This window comes from Peromyscus californicus, unplaced genomic scaffold (genome assembly GCF_007827085.1).
Source record: "Peromyscus californicus insignis strain IS unplaced genomic scaffold, ASM782708v3 Scaffold_22__1_contigs__length_63687245, whole genome shotgun sequence".
NCBI classification, from domain to species: domain Eukaryota; kingdom Metazoa; phylum Chordata; class Mammalia; order Rodentia; family Cricetidae; genus Peromyscus; species Peromyscus californicus.
Genome location: NW_026294525.1, coordinates 18,838,696 through 18,855,574, shown reverse-complemented (window position 1 = coordinate 18,855,574; position 16,879 = coordinate 18,838,696). Strand labels below are relative to the sequence as shown.

Genomic DNA, 16,879 nt, shown 5'->3' with positions numbered 1-16,879 from the left:
TGACGTGCCTAGTGGGTTCATTGAGTGACTTTGACTTTAGAAGCGCTGTGACTTCTCCTCTCTTGGTGTGACTCTATTCAACCTCTGGTTTATTCACCTATCCAGTGAATCTTGAATACCTCCTTTGTTACAGAATATTAAAATCAGTCCAAGATTTCTGCCTTCCTCAGCTGGTGAGGTGGCCCAGCAGGTAAAGGTGCTTACCTTCCTGAGTGATGACCTGGGTTCAATGCCTAGCACCTGTCTGATGGAGGGGAAGAACTGACTCCTGCAAATTGCCTTCTTTGCATGTATGTGTGTGCATCATGCACACACAGTTAAATTAGTAAATAAGTGTAAGATGATTTTGATTTATACCTTCCCAAAACTTATAACCCATATCAAGTTTTACCACGTAATGTATTCTAAATCTATTTTAAAAATATTATTTCATGTCAGAACAATCAAAATAACTTCCTAATTGGTCCACCTAGTCTACTGAGTCCGGCATGTATCCACAAATGAACCTTAAAATGCAGAGAAGTGCTTTGTTTTGTTTTATGTGGTAAAAAGTTACCCACCAAAAACCAGTTGTTAGTACTTATTTTTGACTTCTGTAGTGGTTTTTTGTGGTTTTAAGCTTTATTTTTTTCATTCATTTATTTTTTTCTCTCTGGCTTCTTGGTGCTGCTTTTGCTCATTCTTTAGCCCCCTTCCCTGTTCTTGTTCTTCCTCACCTCTTTTCCTTTCTCCCTCCTCCGTACCCGTCTCCACTTTATGTCCACAATTTGTCGGTATTTCCCTACCATCCGCACTCTGGCATGGGCTCGTCTCTACAGCTAGGCTAAATACTTCTACAGCACAGCGTTCCGACTTTCACCTTTTAGGGATCTAGTGTGGTTTCCTGTATGAAATTATTCCCGCATAACTATGTATGATTTCATGTGCGAAGGGCCATCAGCTAATTGGAAATGTGTTAAAAAGCTAACGTGTCTTCCCTTTTCTTTTTTCAGAGTCAGAAGCTCACCACTTAAACAGTCTCCAGGTTATCAGACAGAGCTAGTTATTCAGTTGGTGTGGGTGGGTGGAGAACCTCCACAACAGATCACCAGCCTGGCACTCAACTCTTCCTATGGACTGTAAGTATGAGGGTTCTTCCTGTGTGGTTTTATTTGTTGTCTTTTTTCCCAGTGTCTTTGTAGTATATCTTACATAATTTTGCATTTAAATATAAAAGTATAAATAACTTGGTCCTTATTGTAGCATCATCTAAAATGTTGCTGTGTAACTATAATTTCAATTTTTTTTTTTGCTTTATTTGGGACATGGTTTTGTTTTGAATAATTCTTGGAGGTTTATACTGTGATTACTGATATAAATTAGTGGCCAATGCTCATTGGAGATAAAGTCAGTATATACTCTCTGTGTGTTCCTCCAGAAAAAATATTCTCGTATTTCTCTTAACAAACTCTAACAGGCCGGGCGGTGGTGGCGCACACCTTTAATCCCAACACTTGGGAGGCAGAGGCAGGTGGATCTCTTTGAGTTCAAGGCCAGCCTGGGCTACAGAGTGAGTTCCAGGAAAGGCACAAAGCTACACAACGAAACCCTGTCTCAAAAAACCAAAAAAAAAAGAAAAGAAAAGAAACTCTAACATAAGATTTTATAAACAGATTTCTGAACTGTAACTGTGTCATTTTTTTTCTGCTTTCAAAGTCAACTTGTAAAACTTTCTAAGAGTATAGCAGTAGTTTTCACAAAGTATTCTTCTATACAGAGCTGTATATTCCTTTGGTCTATATAAAGCATTTGTTATAGTTTGTTTATTTTTAGAACCTCAGCATCACAGTAAGAAACTGCTTATGTACTGTCTATTACAGAGGTGTATATGCACAGTCCCTGTACTGTCTATTACAGAAGTGTATATGCACAGCCCCTGTACTCTCTATTACAGAGGTGTATATGCACAGTCCCTGTACTGTCTATTACAGAGGTGTATATGCACAGTCCCTGTACTCTCTATTACAGAGGTGTATATGCACAGTCCCTGTACTGTCTATTACAGAGGTGTATATGCACAGTCCCTGTGCTGTCTATTACAGAAGTGTATATGCACAGCCCCTGTACTCTCTATTACAGAGGTGTAAATGCACAGTCCCTGTACTGTCTATTACAGAGGTGTATATGCACAGTCCCTGTACTGTCTATTACAGAGGTGTTTATGCACAGTCCCTGTGCTGTCTATTACAGAGGTGTATATGCACAGTCCCTGTACTGTCTATTACAGAGGTGTTTATGCACAGTCCCTGTGCTGTCTATTACAGAAGTGTATATGCACAGTCCCTGTACTGTCTATTACAGAGGTGTTTATGCACAGTCCCTGTGCTGTCTATTACAGAGGTATATATGCACAGTCCCTGTACTGTCTATTACAGAGGTGTTTATGCACAGTCCCTGTGCTGTCTATTACAGAAGTGTATATGCACAGTCCCTGTGCTGTCTATTACAGAGGTGTATATGCACAGTCCCTGTGCTGTCTATTACAGAGGTGTTTATGCACAGTCCCTGTACTGTCTATTACAGAGGTGTTTATGCACAGTCCCTGTACTGTCTATTACAGAGGTGTATATGCACAGTCCCTGTACTGTCTATTACAGAGGTGTATATGCACAGTCCCTGTGCTGTCTATTACAGAGGTGTATATGCACAGTCCCTGTGCTGTCTATTACAGAGGTGTATATGCACAGTCCCTGTGCTGTCTATTACAGAGGTATTTATGCACAGTCCCTGTGCTGTCTATTACAGAGGTATATATGCACAGCCCCTGTACTTTCTGTTATAGAGGTATTTATACACAGCCCTTGTGCTGTCTATTAGGGAAACATTTATGTACAACGCTGTGCTTTGTATTACAGAAGTATTTATACACAGCCATGTCTTGTTTTCAGTAGCAACTGTAGGGAGTCACCTGTCCTTTTGTTCCTGCTAACTCAGTATCAGCTGCCAGTATGCCTTAAGGGTTCTTAGAGTAAGACTCCTTTATACACAAGAGATCAGGCTGTGCTTCCTAAACTGTAATGAAGAAAGGATTTTGAACACCTCAAAGGGAGTCTCCCAAGACTCCCAAGACTTATACTTCCTTTTTATTCTTGACAGAGGAATTACCAGAACTTACTCCAACCTATAATTCCATTTTCCTAGAATCAGAAAAATAGATGTAACATCACTTAGTATTTGTATGTGTGTGGGAGGGGGGGAGAATTTCCGATCAAGCTTCAGCTTCTGTGTTAAATATTCTTATAAATAGTGCTAATGCTTGACTTAATGATATAGATAATATCTACAGAGATATGGATAGTCCCTTGGGAAGGACTGTGTACTCTGTATACCCCTGACTACACTTGTCTTTAGTTTCAGGCAACTGGAGTGAATCCCCAGATCTTCAAACTCCACATGTGAGTGTGCGCGTGCACACACACACACACACACACACATACACACACACACACACACACACACACACACACACACACACACACACACACAAATAGTAAATAAAATAAATAGGAAAAGAGTTTTCTGAAAGGCCGACCATCCTATTTTCTTCAGCTTTATGTTTACATTCTTTTAATAACTTGTCTGCACTGAGATACTTATGCTTCCCTGGCCAGGGTGGTTTTTGGCAACTGTAATGGCATCGCAATGGTTGACTACCTCCAGAAGGCAGTACTGCTCAACCTTGGCACCATTGAACTGTACGGCTCAAACGATCCTTACCGGAGAGAACCCCGGTCGCCTCGGAAATCACGACAGCCTTCAGGAGGTAAAAAGAAAGAAATCTTCCTGAGCTTTAAAGGCTACAAATGCTCACATGCATGTGTCCCATGTGTCTGTACATGCTTCACTTAAGCAAACAGCTTGTCTGATTTAAACTGTAAATGTAAACAACCAAAGACTAACTAGAAATATGAGTCTTGTTTTGGTTTTGTGTTGCCTTTACCTTTTCTTTTGTTCTTAATAATCTAGGACTGTATTTAATGTCACACGAGAACCAGTGTCACACTTCAGCTAAGGCGTAACACCAGGAACGTATGTCCAGGTTATTGTAGAATAGAAATAGATTTCAAAGTTGTTTGTTTGGTCCCTCTAAGCCAATAATTGAGTTTGACCCATTTGATGAAAGTAATCATTCCTGTGTGAAAGTAGGCACAGAGGTGGTTTACACCCTAATAATAAACATGCACAGGAAGCCTTGATTCAGCACGAGCTCAGGTTCATTAAAAAAAAAAATTGTAGCATGCTTTGATGTTTGCTAAGTATCTAGTATTAGTAGTAACTGTTTCCATGCTGCTGTCTCTTAGAACATAGAACACACATATTTCTGGCTAGGTATCCTGTACCTCTTGCCTGTATTTCGCTTCACGATATCAGCAAATAACTTTATATGTATGATGTATGGGGTATATTGACGAGACCTCTAGCATTAACTGAAGTGGGCTTGGTTTTCCTGTGGGCACTCCCAGCTAAACCAGCGATTGAGGGGAACCCCGTTTAGAGCTTGTTTCAGTCAGCTGCAGAATCCTGGTGAGCACTGGAGCACTGTTTAAGGAACTGGTGTAAGCGTTCTCCTCAGTCCCACGGAATTAAAGTTCTCTTTGATTCAGGGTGGGCAGAGCCATGTTCTCTAGCACCACAAACATGTACTCTTACCTACACACATACGTGCATACATACATATCCCCCATACACACACACACATAACATTTTAAAATTCTCTCAGATTCAAGTTGCTCTCAGTACATTATTGGCTAATGATAGCTACCAAGATTGTAACACATGAGAAAACGAAACAGAAAATAAAGATACTCTTAGGCCTTTCTATCATTTTGCTTAATGGTTGGCATTTTCTTTTCGGAGTTTGTTTTGCGTTGTTTGTCTGTGAGTGTGATCATACTGTCATGTATTATCTTCAGCAGACGTTCTGTCTCAGCCACGGCGTTCTAGCACCTGTCTCCTTTCTCTCCCCCTCCCCCACATTGCTTCCCTGAGGTTTGCTGGGTGTGACTTCTTGCATGTCCGGCCTTTCTAGCTTGTATTGTGAATCAGTGAAAACACTCCGCTCTTCCTTTCTAAGTAAGTCATTTATGTCTTGACAGTTTTGTTCTCTGTAAGATCATTGTTTCCGTTTTCATTTTACTTTCTAACTAAAATACTTTATGTCTAAAAGACTAAACTCATCATTTAGATTTATCTCATAACAGCTATTTAAATAATGTGTCCCAACCCAGCTTCTCTAAGAAGCAAAGAAAGAAATATGTATGAAAGAATGTGAAAACATTTTCATGACAGAAAAAATTCAGACTTTACAAACTTGTACAAATCTTACTTGTCCTGAAATCAAAATTTTCTCCTTTATACTTTAGAAGGTTTACATTAAATTGCTAGTAATTGAATATCCAAACTTATCTAAGGATGAGACAAGTTTTATTATACAATTAAATTTTTTTTCTTAAATTTTACTGCATCCTACTTTATTACATAGCTAGTCCTATAATATCATTAATATTATTTGCTTCATTTTATATTGAAGACATAGATATTTAACATATGAGTACTATTTCAAGTTTTTATTAGGTTAAAGTATTTCACATTGTAATTTTGCCTCACTTTATCATTATTTAAGGTTTCTTAAATAAAAATAAATAATAGTGTGGGACTGGGGGTGTACATCTGTGGTAGAAAGACTGCTTCATGGAAGGAAGGAAAGGAGGGTTAATTGTTTTATAAATGTTTCTAGGAATCTTATATTTGTGCGTCTGGTTGCAAAAATGACTTACCTATTTTTCATGTAAAATTAACTGTATAATAATTGGTATTAAAATTCTCTAATTGTATTGATATAAAAAGAATATTCTTAGCCAAGTGTTGGGGGGGCATGCATACAATTCTAGGATGTGGGAAGCAGAGACAAAAGAATCTCCTCAAGCTCAAGGCAGGCCTGCTGAAACCCTGTCTTAACATTCAGAGCAGGCTGGTAAGCTCAAGGGGTATGTTTGCCCCTCCCTCTCAGCACGGGGTTACAGATGTGTGCTATGGCACCTAGCGCTCTCTCTCTCTCTCTCTCTCTCTCTCTCTCTCTCCCTCCCTCCCTCCCTCCCTCCCTCCCTCCCTCCTTTCCTCCCTCCTTCCCTCCCTCCCTCCTTCCCTCCCTCCCTCTCTCCCTCCGTCTCCCCCTCTTCCTCCCTCCCTCCCTCCCCCCCTTCCTCCCTCCTTCCCTCCCTCCCTCTCCTCCTCCTCCTCCTTCTCCTCCTCCTCCTCCTCCTCTTCTTCTTCTTCTTCTTTTCTCTCTCTCTCTCTCTCTCTCTCTCTCTCTCTCTCTCTCTCTCTCTCTCTCTCTCTCTCTCTCCCTGTAGTATGTACTTGATTTGTAGCACAAGTATCATGACACTGTTCTTCATCCTTTTATTTTGTTTGGGTTCTTTTTGTTTTTGTTTTTCGAGACAGAGTTTCTCTGTGCACTTTTGGTGCCTGTCCTGGATCTCGCTCTGTAGACCAGGCTGGCCTCGAACTCACAGAGATCCTCCTGCCTCTACCTCCCGAGTGTTGGGATTAAAGGCATGCGCCACCGCCGCCTGGCTCTTCAACCTTTTTTAATAGGTCAGTTTGAATGGAGAATTTTATTTACCTCCAACAGATAGAGTCTATTTTGATTAGGACTCTAGGGTCACTTACAAATTTGTTTTATAAGATAAAACATTATCATTTGAAGTTGAAAATATTAACTCTGTCATTACATTACAGTTGAATTATTACTTGAAATATGGATTGAGGCCTCATAAGGAACATTGTAAAACTGTCACAGGGATTCTAGACCCTAGGGGTTACCCAAACCCATTTCAGACCCTCTGTGTATTGTGTTTTCTTATCCATATACATTCCTGTGATAATGTTCAGTTAGAGTGAGGCACAGTAAGATTATCACCAGTGACCAATACTAAAATGAACAATTAATATTTCTATATTAATGTTAAATGTGTACGGTCTCTGTCCTTCAAAATGTCTTACTGCTGTGCACTCCTCCTGTGTGCCTCCCTCAGGCATGGTACTCAGAGCAGTTTATGGCTCTTGTAGGCACATCAGCATCTGGACTTTGTGAGGTACTTGATCATAAGCACTACAACACTGTGACTGTTTAGTCAATAAGCAGTACTGGTCCTCTGTGACGAGTGGGCAGGTAGATACATATGAGGATGGAGTGATGATGCCTCTGGGCAGTGAGATTTCAGCACACTACCCAGAGAGGTGGCTAATTTAAAATTTAACAATTATTTCTAGAATTTACCATTTACTATTTCAGACCAGGTTAACAGTGAGTAATTGAAATCATAGACAGTGAAATTGTAAGAAGAGGTGTGTGTGTGTGTGTGTGTGTGTGTGTGTGTGTGTGTGTGTGTGTGTGTTCAGTGTAATAGGTTTCACAGGCAGGATTGCAAAAGGAGTGCTCGCAGATGCCTTAGGCCTGAGTTCAGTTCCCTGAACCTAAATGTGGAACAAGTGAACCAGTCTCTACAAGTTGTCCTGTAACCCTTGTTATGTGCCCTGTGGCATGCACTATCACACACACACACACACACACACACACACACACACACACACACACACCTGCATATACACTGAATAAAGACATGAATATAGAAGTCTTTTAAAGGATGTTTAAAAAAGCACTTATACCAGTAAGTGTTATACATAGCAATTGTAAGATTGTTATTTCATGAAATAATAGGAAGCAGATTCTGACTGGTCCCATGACATACATTGTGTGACACCTGGCTTCTTCTGAGTCTTTAATGTGCAGTCCAGTTTCTCAGCTAATCCAAACTTCCCAATAAATGCCTCTTGTGTGTGTGTGTGTGTGTGTGTGTGTGTGTGTGTGTGTGTGTGTGTGTATGTGCAAGCGCGCACGCCTGCTTGTGTTTCTGTCCTACTACATTTAGTTATGGGCCTTGAATGAAAATGAGTAGGGAAGGTTATACTTGAACAAGTTCCGTTTACCAGTTGCTAAACCAATGAAGAATATGGTCCTGTCTCCCTCAGCAACCATTACCTGCCTGTACCTCTGAAAAGAGTAATAGAGGCTCAGGAGTCCCCTTCCACACCTGTGGTGGAATGCTGATTGGCCAGTCCTGTGGAATCTGCATGAGAAACCACCACCGCCATGCATGCCATGCACTCAAGGCTGCAGCAGCAATGTTGTTCGACAGCACTCACTTCCAGCCTCCAGCTCTGTGTTCCTTCTGCCCACTCTTCTGCAGTGTCCCTAAGCCTCGGGGGAGTTGGTGCAGGTGTCCTGTTCAGGGCTGAGCACTCAAGTCACATATGCCCAACATTATGACTAATTATGAGTCTCTCCCTTAACTGTCACCCACTGTAAAAGAAGTTTCTCTGAAGAGGCAGAGAACATTGATCTATGAGTATAAACATAACTGTCTAGAAGGCAGTTTGACACTGTATCAGACTAGCAAAACAACAGTAGATTGCACACACACACACAGACACACATACAGACACACACACTCACATACAGACACGCACAAGCAGGCGCGCACACACCTTCACACACACACACTCACACATAGAAATACACACACACACACACACACACACACACACACACACACACACACACACACACACCCCACTTCCCCTGGCATGGGGTTTTTATTACTTTAACAGTGCGAAGCATGAATTTTCTCGTGTGGGGTAGACCTCAATCTAATCAGAAAGTGGTTGATAAGGATCACCCCAAAACAGTCTTGTCAGTGTTTCATATCATACCTGACAGGTCAGTACTGTAGCCCATAGCGTTTATAGCTGTGTGAGATTCTTGGTGACTTTCCCCAGAAACCTACAAAGCACTTTCCAGTGCTATGACTGCTAGCCAGCAGAGAGGAAGCTCGGTGCTAGCTCGTTGCTAGCTCGGTTTCTGTGCAGCCAAAGCATGTGATGTGTTCAGCAGAAAGGTCTTACCCTCCAGCTCTGGCAGACATCACAGAGGAGCAGCAGTAACCGGCACTGTTTGGGGGCCTCTGGTGCCTTCCAGACCAACATCTCACAGAGAGGCATCCCACACATGATGCTGGCATCTTTGTTTAGTAGTCTGGCTTTGGGAGCAGAGCATTATCCAGCTACGCAGGGTACCTCTGTTTATATCCTTTATTATTATCATTAGCATTATTACTATTGGCTTATGGTGTAGTAGATTTCCACATGGCTTTTTCAGACATCCTTCATTTTAGTTAATCTTGTCCCTTTACCTCCTCTTAAAATACTTTTTAATTATAATTTTGGCCAACTTATAGTATGGATCATATATAATTTATGTAATTCATATCTACCTTGAGAGAAGTCTTTAAGAGGTTTTAAAATGTGAAATTATAGTTTTTAAGGGGGATACTGTATAGGATAGGTAATTGCAATATTTAAAATACTACAAATTTAAGAAATACAAAATATTTTCATAATTATTTAAAAATATTTAAGTGATGTGTTCAAGACATACTTAAGGAAAACCACTTAGAAATTTGAGTTGAGGACTCTTGTGGTATAAAAATTGTCAAGCTTAAGTGTTTCTTCTCCCTTGGGGAAGTCAATGGAGCATACCATGTGTCCCCACATCTCTGGTGTTGATCTTAGGTCACGTCTGATATCCTTCAAGAATAGCAAATCACTTCATTAAGAAATTCTGTTTCTAAATTTTCTTCTTCAGTGGACTACAGCCACATTACTTGGAGATATTTTGTTACCAGAATGTTTCCATCCTGAGCCTCATTATTGCCATATCTGTTAATCTGTCTTTTTGTGGTTAGTAGTGAAATAGACCCTGTGAGTAGCAGGCGAGCTTGTATGAATGGGTGTGGTCTCATTTGCTCCTGATTTGTCTTCCAGCGGGCCTGTGTGACATTACTGAAGGGACTGTCGTCACAGAAGATCGCTGCAAGTCTCCAACTTCCGGTAATCTGGGTTTTATTTCGTTAACGATTATGATTTCAAAAAAAAAAAAAAAAAAACCAAAAAAAAACCCTAAGATGGCATATCGGTATATCTTTTTATAAACACTTATAAGAATATATGAGCAACATAGATGTCTTTCTTAAAGTCATAACTGTTTCAGTAAGGGACAAGAAATGTGGCACATGCTGATTAAAAGTCCATAACTTGTGTCTGTTCAGGCTCGTATGATTGTTCAGTTAGCTTTCTTACAGTTGACTGTGTTGAATATATTTCCCACTTACTATTGAATGATCTAGTTATCTCAGATCTGTGCTTCTACATACTCCTGCAATGTTTAGGAGAATGGAGTAGAATCAGTAAAAAGTTGTGTTTTTCAGTTGAAAATTCAGCTTTTTGGTAATTATTAAATAATACCCATTCTAATGCTATAACTCAATGATTGGCATCAAACCCAGGGCCTTCCTTGTACATACTAGGCAGGCCCTTTGCCAGTAAACGACACCTCCAGCCCCAAACGTTATTAAAGATCTTGATACCTGTAGTCTGAAGAAATGGACCCATAGGAAAATTTTGGCCTATTTACATTTGTTTTTCATTTTGATCGAGGTCATTTCTAGTGTATTTATGGACTTATCCAAGCAGCTCTTTTTTTATTTGCAGGGTCTTTATATGGCCCATGTGTATAGTAGTATTTCACAGCAACATTATTTTTAGTACATTTGTGTATCCTTAGAAATAAAATCTTGAGTTTGTTATTGTATGAGATTGTAGTTTTGCTAGTCTTTAGTAAATTTAACTTCATTATTTTAATTAAATTTATTATTTTCTACCTAGGAATCTTCATTAGCTTTTCTCCTAGAACGATTTTTCTTGGCATAAGAAACACCATGTCTGGGTTTCTGTTTTTCACTAGCCATTCCACTATATTGGAAAGAATTGTAAGATGGGATGTTTCTGTTTCCACTTTATTAGCCCTGAGCTGATAAAAGAAGCTTTTGTGTTTTCTTTTTACAATTTTTTTAATGATTTTTGTACAAATTGATCATTTCATTTTGCAAAATTGAAGAGTGGACAAGGGAGTTGGTCCATGGGTAAAGTGCTTGCCTTTGAGATATGAGTTTGTCCCTCAGAGCCCACACAGAAGAGCCCAGCACAGTGATGTGTTTTTGTCATATCATCACTGGGGAAGGGAAGACAAGTGGATCCCCGAAGCTTGCTGGCCACATAACCGTGCCTGTGCGGCAAGTTCCAGGACAAGAGCCTCTGCCTCAGAACACAAGGGGGACAGCACCTGAAGGCTGACACCTAGGGTTGATCTTTGGTCTCCACATGTATGCACACGCACACACACACACACAGTCTATTCACAGAGGTATTTTGTTCTGTGAACCTCCTATTTCAGTTTGCCCATTAAACTCCTAAAACGTAGACCCACAGAAGCCACACTGCTCCCTACCCATCAGTAAAGCTATAGACGACAGGAAGGCGTTACTTTCCCTCTTGTAGGGCTGACATCTTTCTAAATTTGGAGTTAGAATTGTAGTGTATCTTCATTGTTCCTTCCAAGGACATTCAGTCTATTTCTGCTCTTCCCACCTTCCCTGCAGACCAGTCAATATAGTTGTCAGTATATTAAGGACCTGAGTACAGTGGGTGTTTTGAACATGGAACAGACCACACTTAAACTGCTACTATGTTTAGTTACATACAGCCCAAATAAATTAGCATTTCTTTCATACTAGGCCAAACTTTAAAATGGCAGGGGGAGGAAGCACTTAATAGTCACACACAATTTTAGATAAATGCAAAAGACTAGGTAAATATACGTATATAAATATAGAAGGTACATAAATGTGTAATGTAAATCCCACCCTGGAGATCCTCAAAGTAGAGGAAACTCGAAGGTGGTTCAACATTTTAAAATTATTTTGCTTATTGGTTCATATGCAAACGCAGTATGATTTTAACATTGATGAGATGCCACCTGTTTTTATTATTTCTATCAGTTTGAAATGCAGAGGTAACCTCAAGAAGACTGGAGATAAGACACGAACTCTTGATTTTTTTTTTTCCCGCTAACAAGAGTTTTATTAAGATGAAAGGGACAGACGAGTGCCCAGGCCTGTGGGAAAGACACATGTGTAGAGAAGAAGAAGAAGAAGAAGAAGAAGAAGAAGAAGAAGAAGAAGAAGAAGAAGAAGAAGAAGAAGAAGAAGAAGAAGAAGAAGAAGAAGAAGAAGAAGAAGAAGAAGAAGAAGAAGAAGAAGAAGAGGAAGAAGAGCTTGATCTTAAATATAAAGCCTGCAGTGTATCCAGATTAGCCTTTGCTTATGCTCAGATGATAGAATTCTGAGGAATCAAGTCTGTTCTTACTCATCAAGAAGTATTCTTTAAAAAGGCCAAACTTCACAGGCAATGATCGCTTCTAAAGCACGCTGGGGGTGCCAGTGTGCAGAGCTGAGCTCCCTGAAGTGGCGCCTGGATGCCCTTGTCAGGCCCCTCTGGTCACTGTCTTTTTGCAGCTTGGGTGTATTTTTCTGTTATGACCGTAACTACTATTCTTTGTGGTCATGGCTTGATTATCTTACTCTTCATATTTATAATTGCATTGCCCTCATCCATTTTTACTTCCTCATTGAGAAGTAAAGGAAGGATTTATTATCATTCAGTTCTCTTACTAGCAAATTAGAGGCCAGTAAAAAAAATGGATTAAATTAATTTGAGGTGACTCAAAAAAGTCACAGTTTTCTTTTTCTTAATTTATTTGCTTTTGGTACTTTGAGAACAGGCTTGGCTAGCCTGGAACTCACTATACAAACTAGGTTGGGCCCTGCCTCCTCTGTGCTGGGATTAAAAGTGACCACACCCAGCTTTTTTTTTTTTTAATTGTTTTCAATAGCATGAAAATTACAAAAATACTTGTCTGAATTACTCACAATCAGATAGGGTATAAATAAATAAAATTGTTAAATGGCACATAATAAATTATTAAAAACAATACTTAATATTTTAAAAGTTAGTGTTTGTAGGAGAGGAAAATATGTATAAAAGTGAATGGAAAGTTAAAATGAGTCCCTCATAAGTACTAAGAAAAGATCAATATTTTAAAAGTGTAAGTGCCCATGTGCCTTCTGCCAAAACTGATGCATTGACCAAAACTTATGCATACAATGGAGAAAACTGAGAATCTTTTAAATCTTGTAACCGAAATAACCGGCTGTTCAACTAATTATTATAAAAGCTCTTTTCAGAACATGTGTCAAAACATGTTAGAGAGTTTCCTTTTCCATTTATTTTAAAATAAGCCAGTAGTCTGTCTGAAGCTGACGTCAGTGCAGCATGGTGGGTACCTTAGGAGCAAGTGGAGGTGCTAACTGCAGGGACCATTATTTCAGGGAACTGTGACTGTTTCACCCATCACTCTAGAAATGATGTGATCTTTTTGTAATGCATCTGTTTATATTTATATAGACATATAAAATGCTACGATGATGTTAGGAATCTGTTAGGCTATTTTAAACCGAAGATTCACACATAGCATGATATAAATGATAGCTTTTGGTGTTTATCTGTGGTCTGGAGAAAGTAAGAAGTTGTAGATGTTTTATATGTTTGTTAAATTATGGTAACCTGGTAGATTTATTCAAATAAACTTTGTAACTTGTTATATGTGATCATAACAGTTACAACAACCAGTAGTAAGCATTTTCAGCTACATTGCTTGTTTATGTTTAGAAAACACCAGACATTTTTCTAACATTAATATAATGGAGATACTAGCCACCTATTACTCTGATATGAAATATATAAAATAAAGCTATTATTAATATACATTTACCATAAATTTATGCAGCCATTTGGTACCAGAAGTGACAATATTTTAAAATATGAAGTTCCTATGGCCATTATAGTCTTTAAATGTGTTGTATTTGTATGAAAAACAGCTATCTCATTTCTGCTCTGGAACTATTACTAAGATCAGTGATGGTTTTGTGATAGTTCTATATGAGATTTGGGAGAATCTATGGATGCTATTAACCAAAATGATATGGATTATTCAGAGAGTAGTGTTTTCAAACCTCTATAGGTGTGATTGAATTCTGCCCACGTTGGCAGGCTTTTCATGGTGAGAATGTCTCCCTGGCCATAGTAAAGAAAAATGACTTTTCAGAAAGTCAAGTTCGAGGTTTTGAGTTTCTAGCTAATTCACTAAGGTTTATTATTTTTACTGGGAGTCTTTTAAGCATAAAAAGGAAAACGTTTTATTTACTCTCAGTTCTTTTTTATATATTTTCTTCTAGCAGAAAAACTTCATTCATTTAGCTAATATGAACTAGTGACAGCTACATGAAATACATCCCATTGATCACAAATGGGGTGCAAAATAGACATTTGTTTCAGTGAGGGAAGGTCATCCGTGTATAAATTTAAAAATACCACCTAACTAAATGGTGAATATTGTATCAGAAGTATATGAAGTATCGTGAGGACCTAAAGGGTGACATAATCTCTAGTTGGGAATGTGGTGAATAATTTAATCTGTGACATATGTTGAGATGTACTTAATAGTTTTCTAAATGTTACCTTTCCTTTCTGACTTCTTTGACTTTTAAATAATATAAAATACAACAAGATATTATGCATTAAAATGATTAGAAATAAATGTCTATATGGTAGGGTCTGCCGTAAAAGACTGTATATAACACACTGATGTCAGTGCTGGGGTACCCTCAGACTGGGGGTCCCCAGGACTGTAGCTGTGACTGTTTGCTGTGCTGGCTCTGTGCTTGTGACTGACAGTGTCCCCTGTTCCCTCCATTGTCTTTACATGTGTAGGTTCTTCGTCACCACACAATTCAGATGATGAGCAAAAAGGGAATAATTTTATAGAAAAGGGTATAGTATCTTTATTTTAAAATATTTTATTTTCTTTATACTTAATTTCTTTAGTTTACTCTGAATAGATTTTGACATTTTATATTAAAATATTATTTTCAGTGAAGACCAAAAGCAGAAAGTTTTCCAAGAAGGTAGCCAGTGACCTAGGTAGGAAATAGAAGTTTTTATTTTGTTTCTAATTGTCGCTCTATGCAATGCTAACCCAACACCAGAAAATGATCTAGTGCATTGCATCTTGTGGATGTTAATTTGTTATTCCTTTGCTAAATGATAATCTTTGGGCTATGTCTATTCTAAATGCATTTGGGAAAAAATTCTTAAAATCAGTTAAATTCGGTTGTGGTGCTTTCTCTGGACTTACAGTGTGAATTATTCTGTTAACTTTTATTTTTGCTTTGTTTTAAAATAAAGCAGGGTTCAATTTATGTTCTCAATACCATGCTTAGACTCTCATGTTAAACTGAGAGTCAGTTTTTCCTTTATAGTTTTACTTGTATTTTTTTCTGCCTTTACGCCATCTCTCTCATATTTTTAAGGTCCCATATCAAGAAAACGATCTTCTAAAAGTTGACAGTTTTCAGTCTGTAATCAATAACGGTATCAGGGTATTTGGCAGTTCCGAACTAATCACTACCCCCATGCACAAATAAAAATATTTATACTACTTTTGTTTTGTGCATATTTTGTAAGGAATGGCTCAGTCTAAGATTCTTAAAGTTTACGGCCAAAGAAGAAATATATAACCATACTTGGAAACATAATCAAATTAGAGATGTTTATTTGGTCATAAAAATTTGAGGGTGCTCAAAAACTTTGAAATTCTTGACTAAATAATATTATAGAAAAAGGCCTAGTTCACCTTTGACTTAACCATGAAATGTTCATTATCCAGTTTATTTATATATATATATGTATATATATATGTATATATATATATATTCATATATTCCCTATGTCTTTACCACATATTCCTTTGTTGTTGTTTTTCTATTTTGGGGGTGGTTGAGTATATGTGTATGTGCATGATCGTATTACGGGACATGCACTGAGTGTACAAGTGCATGTGTGTGCACATACTTGCACACAGAGGATAACCTGTGTATCATTCCTCAGGTGCCATCTACTTTTTCCTTGTTTCCTTTGTTTGGCGTCACTTTGCTGAGACAGTGTCTTTCCCTGGCCTGGAACTAACCAAGTCACTGACCAGACTGCCTGGCCAGGAGGCCCCGGGTCTCTGCCTTCTCAGCTCAGGGATTGTAAGTGCACACCCCCATGCCCAGCTATTTTGATGTGGGTTCTGGGAATAAAACTCAGGTTCTCCTACTTGCAAAGGAAGCACTTCTACCAACTGAGTGATGTCACCATCCCTACCACATACTCCTTTAATCTAGCTAAAGTAGATGACTTTCTCTATAACTGAAAGAGTTGGCTTTTCCCCACTTCATAACCTTTAGTATATGGTTGAATTTTCAAACATTCCTACAAGAAAAACCTTGTTTTCTTAGAATTGTAAATTGAACCCTGTTTAGTTGTGTTAATGGTGGATGACTCTTAGCCCTTTGGTCAATCTTAAATAAGATGGTTTATTTTTGGGCAAAGGGCTTTTCATCAATTATTTATTCTTTATTGTGGTTTCATAGTAAATCTGTGGGCAATAATGATTAAATCACTTTAATTATGTACTAACTTCGCAACTAATTTCCTTTATAGCATATTGTATCCTGTTACATTCTGGTTCTGTCACCACTGTAGACAGAAGTTCTTTTCCACAGCAATTTTATTAAGTAACTTTTACAGTTAAATTGCCTGACCTGAAAGAATTTGCAGCTAGTCAAATTTGTTACCGTATCTTCTGTCTGGCTTCTCCTTCTATGACAATGTCGCTTTATTCATGTGTACCTTCCCCCTATTTTAGTTTTAGGGCAATATAGTTTTATTAACGTGGACCTTCCCCTTTTCTCTGCTTCAAGTAGATATGTAACTGGAAATA

General features: G+C 38.6%; 1 protein-coding gene across 1 annotated transcript in view; it reads left to right on the top strand.

The window, feature by feature from the left end:
- The window catches only part of Stxbp5 (syntaxin binding protein 5), a 138,414-nt gene that overhangs the window by 97,507 nt on the left and 24,028 nt on the right, over positions 1-16,879 (top strand). The window contains exons 19-23 of the mRNA XM_052751572.1: positions 993-1,118; positions 3,651-3,802; positions 9,925-9,990; positions 14,827-14,886; positions 14,989-15,036. Coding sequence (XP_052607532.1) covers positions 993-1,118; positions 3,651-3,802; positions 9,925-9,990; positions 14,827-14,886; positions 14,989-15,036 — 452 coding nt within the window. The remainder of the gene's footprint in view (positions 1-992; positions 1,119-3,650; positions 3,803-9,924; positions 9,991-14,826; positions 14,887-14,988; positions 15,037-16,879) is intronic.